The sequence below is a fragment of the Megascapheus bottae genome, chromosome 7, assembly GCF_031878675.1.
Source record: "Megascapheus bottae isolate mThoBot1 chromosome 7, mThoBot2.hap1, whole genome shotgun sequence".
In the NCBI taxonomy this organism is placed as follows: domain Eukaryota; kingdom Metazoa; phylum Chordata; class Mammalia; order Rodentia; family Geomyidae; genus Megascapheus; species Megascapheus bottae.
In genome coordinates, this window is record NC_143515.1 from 23496859 (window position 1) to 23506356 (window position 9498).

At 46.9% G+C, this 9498-nt stretch overlaps 1 protein-coding gene across 1 annotated transcript; it reads right to left on the minus strand.

Moving 5' to 3' along the window:
- Positions 1-245: 245 nt before the first annotated feature.
- On the minus strand, positions 246-8436 carry Mat2a (methionine adenosyltransferase 2A). Its single transcript, XM_090336578.1, has 9 exons — positions 8206-8436; positions 4883-4960; positions 4658-4780; positions 4057-4169; positions 3831-3974; positions 3464-3682; positions 2939-3121; positions 2438-2571; positions 246-1859 (listed from the first exon to the last, which is right to left on the minus strand). Exons 1-9 carry the CDS (start codon positions 8294-8296, stop codon positions 1757-1759), a joined length of 1188 nt encoding a protein of 395 aa, XP_090192704.1. The 5' UTR covers positions 8297-8436; the 3' UTR covers positions 246-1756.
- Between the last annotated feature and the right edge of the window lie 1062 nt (positions 8437-9498).

The window sequence follows — 9498 nt, forward strand, 5'->3', positions numbered from 1 at the left end:
TGGTGTTGTGGCTCAAGTGGTAGAGTGCTAACCTTTGAGGAAAAAGCCCAAGGACAATGCTCAGGCCCTGAGTTCAAGCCCCAGGACTGGGGGGGAGGGGAGCCTATTCACACAAGGATAGGATTATAAAGCTATAATAGGAATCCATGGTGATATTAGAAGACTAAGGACATTTTCCTGAAATTGTAGGCAATACTCAAGATCATACAACCACAGTACTTAAAAAGAAAAAAAATGAACTCAAGTTAGGGTAGAACCTAGCATTTTTATTTAGATCTTCATTAAACTGTTGGAATTGAGAACCAGACATACGTAATAAACCTCCAAAAATAGATCCTGAAAGGCACTTTCTGCTTAGGGCAAGCAGTCATGGAATAAGCGTGTAAACAAGCTGGCTTCTCTGTACCACACCAGCCAAGTCAGCTTTCTCCATGGCCAGCTGCACCAGCTCTGCCCTCCCTTCTGTTAACACCACCAGCCAGACCCCCTGTAGGTCTAACCCAAGGTTTTTCTGTAGGACACCTTGGCCTACCTGGGAATGCTGGACACATGTTGTTAAAGGAATCATGGTGTTGAGGAAAAAAAAAAATTTTTTTAAAAGCTGCCATCTGAGGTGATGGCTTCTCTGTACTTACGCCATACCACAGAATACAATAAATAAGCATTAGAAAATGTTCAAGTATGAAGGGATTTCCTCCTCCCCGCCAAAAGCACTGCTCTCTGAAGGAAGCTGGTTTCTCTGTAGCTACACCAGCTGTTCAGAAAGCTAATTGGACCTGGTTTTGAAAATAAAACAAAAGTTAAAAACCCTGGGAGGAGTTATTGTGCAGTGTGGAGTACTCGTCTTTCTTATAAAGAAAAAAAAAGTTATCTGGTACCAAAGTGTGCAACCTACAGACCCTCAGGTACTAGCCCGTGACTTCTCTGTATGACATCACAAGGGTGCCAAGTGCCTGTTTTTCTAGACTAGGAGTTGGTGAGGTTTGGCTAGTGCTGAAACCATGCATAGGGTTGGTTTGCTAAATAAAAACCTTATTACGTACGTCCTCCAAAAGACAGCTGAATGTGAAGAGATTTTGATTTGGTGCTGTTAAAGAGGTGGCAATTAAGAGCATAAGCACCAGGGAGATGGTAACTGCCTTCTATTTTTTGGTCAGGCTAGAGCTCCAACTGGAACTTGCGTTACATGCAAGATTGACTGGATAGGGAACACTCCCTGACAAAGAGCTACATAATTAGAAGTGGATCAGATTACAGGGAGCATAAGGGGAAGGGCTTCACATTCATAAGAGCTCAAGACGTTACAAATTCATGCTGACAGGGCTATGGCATTGCCAGACAGAGGCTATAATGGAACTACAAGTATTTTACGTGCACATCACAAGGACATTTTCAGCATTTGGTGGATGGGAAAAGTAAATGCAGTAGACTTTGGAGGGTTGGGTGATTGGGAGATAGGGCACAATTTTCAAAGCATTATTTACTACAAGTGGTGTTTGTTTCTAGGCAGTTACATGGTTCACCTATGCTCACTAAATTCATTATAATGGTGAACAAAACACCTAGGGACAGAATAAGCAAGCCCAACTTACAGTCCCCCACAAAAGCTAAAATTCATGTCATTAACTAGAGTGACTGCAACTGATAGGAGCTGAAAGAGGACAGGAAAATTTAGGAATAAAGGCCCTTTCCCTCAGAGCTTGAAGGCTTCTCTGTAACCTACGCCAACAAGTCTGGGGAAAAAAGGCTAACACTTTCAATATTTAAGTTTTTTGGGCACTTCCCATGGGAAGCTGTCCCTACCAAAGTGGCCATAGGCTGCAGTCCTCTGATAAATTGGCTTCTTCAGATCCAGATCCCTGGAATATATAAGTCCGTAACTTAATATGAAGCACTCAATTAAAATGAAGCAAAACAAACAGCAAGACTCAATTTTCAAGAACTCTGGCAAATGAGTTCAGATCTCTGAGGTATGCTAGGAAAAAAGTTCATGGCAAAAGTATGTTACTTCCCTGGTGTCCAGACTCCTTGCACAGTCCTTATTAGTAACTATAGTTCTTGTTTTCCGGCCCTGGCTTAAATATGAAAACTTGTCATTACTTTTTAGTTCATGGAATACTTACCAAGGTCACATTGCCGACTATGGTTATTTTCTTTGCAACAACCTTGAACATTCCACTTATCTGTTAATTTCTTAATATGAAAACCTAAAAATGTTGTTCACAATATCGAATATAGTAAACTTTCTAGGGTAGTTTAAGGCATAGAGTAATAATTGTATATTTCTCAACTAACCCTCCTCTGAAAACAATACAACAGCACCTTCTAGGAAGTAAAGCACTTCCTCCCACTTGAGGAGTCTACCTTCACCTCCTCAGATTTTAATGTGTACACACACCCTCTATTTCTCACGAGCAATAGGCTTTACCATCTTTACCTGACAATGACCCCAGGGCGAAGATCAAAATTCTTCTTCACAATCTCTAATAGTTCTCTCTCACTCTTCTGAGAGGTACCATAATGGAAAATGGAGATAGACAAGGGATGAGATACTCCAATAGCGTAAGAGACCTAAAAGAACCCAAATATTTAAGTCAGTAACTGAAAGACATTCTTATTTAGAACACTGATATAAATGTAGCTATGTATACTAAAATACCCTCCCTCTCGTGACTATTACAGTTAAAAGAGTAATGTGGTCAGGCATAGTGGCTCACGCCTGTAATCCTAACTACTCAGGAGGCTGGCTGAGTGCCAGCCCAGCCCAGGCACTAAAGCACGTGAGACACTCTTATCTCCTCATCCCCAATTAACCATTAGAAAACCGAAGTGGGGCTGTGGGTCCAAGGTAGGGCAGTATCCTTGAGCTGAAGAGCTCAGAACAGTGCCCAGGCCCTGAGTTCAAACCCCATGACAAAAAAAGAAAAAGAATATCTACCTGAACAAGAACCCTTCTGCACAGACCTCCTTTAACAAGCGATTTTGCCACCCAACGAGCAGCATAAGCAGCTGAACGGTCCACCTTGGTATAATCCTTTCCTGAAAAGGCACCTCCTCCATGAGCTCCCCAACCGCCGTAAGTGTCCACAATAATTTTCCGGCCAGTCAAACCAGCATCACCCTGAAATTATAGGATTTAAATCACTCTATGCTTAATCCTTTCTACAATAAACAGCTCTATGTTAGTCTATCCTGTGTCACATTAGAAAGCCTTGTAAATAGCCAAAAGTTTCAAAATAAGGGCTAGGAGTTTGGCCTAGTGGTAGAATGCTTGCCTAGCATTCCTCAGTACACCACATTATTCAGAAAAGGCCAAAAGTGGTGCTATGGCTCAAGTAGTAGAGCTCCAACCTTGAGAAAGCTCAAAATAGTGGCTAGGCCCTGAGTACAAGTCCCAGAACTGGCAAAAAAAAAAAAAAAACCCAAATAACCAATGACCCCAAAACACTGAATTTGACATTACCTGAGGCCCACCAATAACAAATCTTCCACTTGGCTGTAAGTGGTAGATTGTATCCTCATCAAGGTATTTTGCAGGTACAACAGCTTTGATCACTTTCTCCTTTAGGGCATCCCTCATTTCATCAAGACAAACTTCTTCATCATGCTGAACGGATATAACAATTGTGTGGACTCTGATAGGGAGCACAGCACCTCGATCTTGCATATACTGCACAGTCACCTTGAAGGCAACATAAATCATCAAAATACCATCCAAACAATAGCTTACTTTTCTATATCCTAAGTTAAAATACTAACCCTAAAACAATTTTATGGCTTTTTTGTGCCAATGAATCTCAGACAATATACCTTCACCAATCTTCACTTACTTGAGTTTTAGAATCTGGGCGTAACCAGGGCAAAGTGCCATTGCGGCGAAGTTCAGCCAGTTTGGCATTGAGCTTGTGTGCTAAGACAATAGTTAGAGGCATACACTCTTCAGTTTCATCAGTGGCATAACCAAACATCAGACCCTAAGAAAGGAAAAACCATCCATGAGATGAATCCAAGTTTCAGAATTTGGTATCAAGAGATTCAAATAGCTTCTTACAATACCTGGTCTCCTGCACCAATGTCTTCCTCATTTCGGTCAAGATGAACACCTTGAGCAATATCTGGTGATTGTTGTTCCAAGGCAACCAGCACATTACATGTCTTGTAGTCAAACCCTAAACAAAACACACCATATCAGAGGAAAAAAACAAAACAAAACCCACAACAGAACAGTAGCCAATGCCAGACATCTATGGTTCCACTTTCTATCTGCCTTAAAATACTAATTTAAAAATTTCGAAATTTCTGTATGATAAAACCTTACCCCACCCAGGACATGAACCATCCAATATACTCATACTGCATATGGTAAGCACACCCACTTAAATAACTCATAGCTACTGACTGCCAGGCACAGTAGTGCTTGTGCTCAAACAGTACTCATTTTACCTAACAGGTGGAGCTGTGGCTCAGGGCTCAAGTGATAAAGAGCACTAGACTCAAAAAAGTTCAAGGGGAAAAAAAGGAGTGGGGGGAAAGAATGTTAGAAATTTAGATATACTGCAGGAAATGTTAAGGTGCTCCAGAACTGGGAACCCAAGCTGTGTTTTGTTATGTGCAAAAGGAGCTTATAGGGGAAAAACAAAAAACATTTTAAACATACCTTTGGAAGAATCATCATATCCAATGTGTTTAATGGCTTCACGAACCACTTTCTGGTAGTCAATGGCAGCTCTGGATGTAATTTCCCCAGCAAGAAGGATCATTCCAGTTTTAGCAACAGTTTCTAATAAGAGAATTCAGATTCAAAGGCTGTTTTTATAGGGAAAACCCTCAATTCTTAATATATATAACCTACCAGTCAAGCAAGAACATGTCCTGAACCTACCACAAGCCACTTTGGCATCAGGGTCCTGCTGAAGGTGGGCATCGAGGACAGCATCACTGATCTGGTCACAAATCTTATCTGGAAAAAAAAAAAAACAACAATCTTCAATTTCATTAGCTCACTTACCTGAACTTTATTATGTCCTCTTCCTTATATAACTCTTACTTGACAATTTAAACTTTGTGGTCTTGACATAAATTTTACCAACCTACATCTACCTTGAGCATCATAACCCAGAATATGATAAGGACACCTGCTCAGCCATGTTCATCTCTGCACTATTCACAATAGCCAAGAGATGGAAACAACCCAGATGACCTACTGAGGATGAATGGATACAGAAAATGTTGTACATATGTACAACAGAATTCTACATAGCCACCAGACAAGATAAAATAATGGCATTCGCTGGGAAGCGGAGGAAACTAGAGCCAATCATGTTAAGTCAAGACCAAAGGAACAAAAGTCACATGATCTCTTTGATACGTGGATATTAGATCCAAACAGTACAAGAGCGATGACTTAATATTCAGGTACCCAAGGTTATGGACATGATCTTGGAGATATAAACAATTACATAGAATAAAAATCTATGATATATACTCTAGACATGTCATATAGATATGTATCTCTGATGTACAAACCCTTCAGCTTGATTTTAATTGTTTTAAAATCTATGTGCCAGTGATTGCAGAGTTTCCTCAGCCTAATCTTTACTAAGGAATCAAACCCAGGACACCACGTGCATGCTAGGCAAGCATTCTACCACTAGGCTGTGCTCCTGGACCAAGATATGGAGGTAGGTGTGTGTCTGTGTGTTTCCAGGCTTGAACTCTGGGCCTGGTCACTATTCTTGAGCTCTTTGGCTCAAGGCTACAACCCTACCCCTTGAGCCACAGCCCAACTCCTCCCTTTTCTAGTGGTCAACTGGAGGTAAGAGTCAACTTCAGTGCTCAAGCTAGCTTTGAACCTCCATCCTCAGATCTCAACCTCCTGAGTAGCTAGGATTACAGGCATTAAGATTTGAGGATCTAACTAACTTCTAATTTAAGGTTAGTGCTCTACCACTTGAGCCACAGAGCCACTTCCAATTTTTGAGTGAGTAATTGGAGATAGAGTCTCTCTAGCCAGTCACAGCACGGTGGCTCAGGCCTGTTAATCCTAGTTACTCTGGAGGCTGAGATCTAAGGATCAAAGCCAGCCCAGGGAACAAAAGGATCTGTGACTCATCTCCAATTAACCTCTAGAAAACAGGAAGTGGAGCTGTGGCTTAAGGGTAGGGTGGTATCCTTGTGCAAAAGCAGTTCACAACAGTACCCAGACCCACAAGTTCAAGCCCCAGAACTGGAAAAAGTAAGTTCAGTTCTACCTCTAGTAGTCCAATTGTCAGCAAAACAATTCTCAGTTGCTAAACCAGTCACATAAACTCAGTAAGTGCAAAGTAGAAATTAAGTAATGTGAACTGAAAAGCCTGTCAGAAGACATTTAGCTTTATAGTATTTTTTCAAAGAAATTACTTCTATCCACACCTGTAAACTAGCTACTCCAGAGGCTGAGAGCCAAGAATCATGGGTTTAGGTTAGCATAAACAGGAAGCTAATTAAGCACCAAATAAGCCAGAAGTGTAGGTGTAACTCAAGTGGCAGAACATTAGCCTTAAGCCAAAAAAAAAAAAAAAAAAAAAAGAAAAAAGAAAGCAGCTCAAAGACAGTGACCTAGCTGAGTTTGAGCCCCACAACCAGCAGCAGAATAACCCGACCTAACCAATGATAAGGGCAAATCATCTCCCCAGTATCTTATTTTCTTTACTCATTTCAAAATAAATTCAGATAGTAACTTCACAAACTACTGACCAAGCAAGCCCCTGTGCACCTTGTGATTTGGAAGATATGGGGCCATATGTAAATTAGTATCCCTAATCTAAACCAGATAGGGCAACAAGAGAAGTCAGTAAAGGAATCACTTGGTAAAAAAAAAAAAACTGAATGGAACTTTATGAACAAAAATAGTAATCTCGGCTTTATTGCTTGTTCAGGAATAGGAGCTTGCTTAAACAGCCTGGAAAATCCATCAATATCTCTCTTGAAATCCTTAATTTTAATAGATGTCACCTCTCACTAAAACTGTGCTGATTCCTTGGTACCACATACATAGAAAAAGCCAGAAGTGGTGCTGTGGCTCAGGTGGCAGGGCTGTAGCCTTGAGAAAACCCAACGACAGTGCTCAGGCTCAAGCCCCTGAGCCCAAGCCCAGGACCGGCCAAAAAGAAAAAAAAAAACCCACAACAAAACACCTGACCTTCAAGTAGGATGCTCATGAGACTTCATTATAGGAACTGGCCATTAACTAGAAAAGCAGACCTTCAAACCCGTAAGATCAGCTAACTGTGGCAATCTAAGAGCAGTAGCAAAATATTACTGGGTGGTGGCATGAATGTTAATTGTAGCAACCTAAGGGCAGTAGCAAGGTATTACTGGGTGGTGGCATGAATGTTAATTGTAGCAAGTTTCTGGAAATGGCTTCACTCTGCGTGTCAATTGCACTCCATAATGGCGGGTTCAGTGGACAAAGCCCCGGTAAGTAAAACCTCATGTAACGGTGCTAAGAACGAGACTTTAGAAGGAAACCCAATGCAATGGGCGCTTCCTCTTAATTCTCGCTTTCCACCCTCTTCACATACTCCAAATAAGGTCTGCCTTCTCCAACACACCCTTCTATATTTAGTCGGAACCTGTCACCTTGAAGGCAAGGCCATGTTCGCTCAAAGCAAGGGTATGTCCACCATCTTCAGTGGGTAGTGGTGGCCGGCGTCACTGACAAAGACCTGAGACCCTGCGAGGCACCAGTACCCATTCGCTCCGACCGGGGGCTCGGGCGGCGGAGGCCGACGGCTCCTCGCCCAGATGCCAGCCACATGCGGTGAACACGTGGTCGAGCTGCAATGCGGGGCGCGCGCTCCCGAGGGCGGGCACGAGCACGCGGGGTGGGTCGCTCCCTGGAACGGCTCCCGACGACCAGACTCCGAAAAGGAAGCAGTCTCCTCCCAGGGCAGGGCACGAGCTCCCGCGGCCCCCGCCCTTCTCGTTTTCTGGAATCTTCCTCATTCCGGGAGCGCGCGGCCGGATGGGTGGGGAGGGGGAGGGGAGCGGCAGCCACGCGCCCGGCACCGGCGGCGCCACGAGGGCGCGCGGCCGCTGCCCTTTCCCGCTGCCCCGAGAGCGCGGGCTCAGCCACCAGCGCGCCCCGGCCGGCCGAGTCCCCGCCGCCGCCCGCCCGCCCGCCGCCCGGCCCCTCGCCGCGCTCCAGGACTCCCGTCACCTCACCTGGGTGGCCTTCCCCCACGGACTCCGAGGTGAAGAGGAACGTGCCCTCCTCGATGAACGCCTCGTGGAAGCCGTTGAGCTGCCCGTTCATGTTGGCTGGCGGTGAAAGACCAAGCGGGGTCAAAGGGTGTGTCGAGGAGATAAAGCAGCGGCCAGGGAACGACTGCGAAATGCGCAAGGAAAAGGCGAAGGTCCTGTCCCAGCGGGCAGACGGCGCCGAGCGAACGAGGCGGCGGGCGGTGCGGCCCAGTATTTATAGAGCAGCGCCTGCGCGCGCCCGGCTGCGGCCCCGCCCCTCGACGCCGCGCGCCAATGCGCCAGCGGCGCGGGCTCGGAGGCTCGTGGAGACGGAGGCGGGGGGAACAGGCTAGTGCGCCGGACCGGGCCCGGCCTGAACCAATCTGCGGGTCGGAGGGGGGAGCGGAGATACCCGCCCATCGGCCGGTATTTAGCCATCTTAAGTAATGACCGTAGGAGGAGGGTGGACATGGGAGTAGCGCGGACTTTCGTGCCCTCCGCCAGTGAATGTGGAAGGAAAGGGGACTCGGCTTCAGGGGCCGCCCCCCCGCGCGGTGAGATGGGACGTCCCTTCCGACGGTTGGCCGGGATCTCTGTGGGCGAGGTCGCCCCCTCCCCCCGTCCCCAGTGGTAGCGGCCGCGCGGGAGGGGGCGGGCGCGGGGGGACGGCTGGTGCTCGGGTGCTTGCCGGGGGTCTTTCCACCACCGCCCCCCGCCCCAGCTTGGGAGAGTCCTGGAGGACGAGGAGGCAGAGTGGCCATGTTGGCTGGTCCTCTCGGGCTTCTTCAGAAGCACAGCCGTATTCATCCTGCCCTGCTCACTGCGGGCCACCAGCAATTGTGCGGGGCTTCCGGCCCCGGCGGGTGGAAATGGCTGAGGAGCGAGTGGCTTTTCGCCCTCCCCTCCTCGGCCCCGCCGCTTCTTCCAGCACCTTCGCCCTTCCCCGACCCCAAGACGTTGGTCTTCGCCGTGGCCGCCTCCTTCCAAAAGAAGGCCGCGCCCGAGCCGGTGTCCCCGGCCTTTCCTGGGGGTCGAGACCCTGGAACGGGCCTTGCCTGGCCGTGGGGTGGGGTCTGCCTGATGACTGTATTCCGCGAAGTACTTGGGGTTCGGCCTGGTGCCAGGAGCGGAATTAGAGGTTGGGGATGGGGAAGTCCCAGGGAGGGCAGGTGTCACCGGGAGCCGGGCCTCGGCCACCCCTAGAGCCACCTCCCACGGATGCCCTTTAGGCCGGGTGACCGTCCCCACCCAGCGTTTGTCATTCGGTGTACGGGG

What these genes read in the sequence shown, in the direction of transcription:
- Mat2a (XM_090336578.1), bottom strand. Translation starts at nt 8,296, where the DNA reads ATGAACGGGCAGCTCAACGGCTTCCACGAGGCGTTCATCGAGGAGGGC. An exon ending in ATATGATGATTCTTCCAAAG is followed by an intron (nt 4,170 to 4,657) that starts GTATGTTTAAAA and finishes TGTTTTGTTTAG; the next exon opens with GGTTTGACTACAAGACATGT. An exon ending in CGCCCTGGGGTCATTGTCAG is followed by an intron (nt 1,860 to 2,437) that starts GTAAAGATGGTA and finishes TATATATTCCAG; the next exon opens with GGATCTGGATCTGAAGAAGC.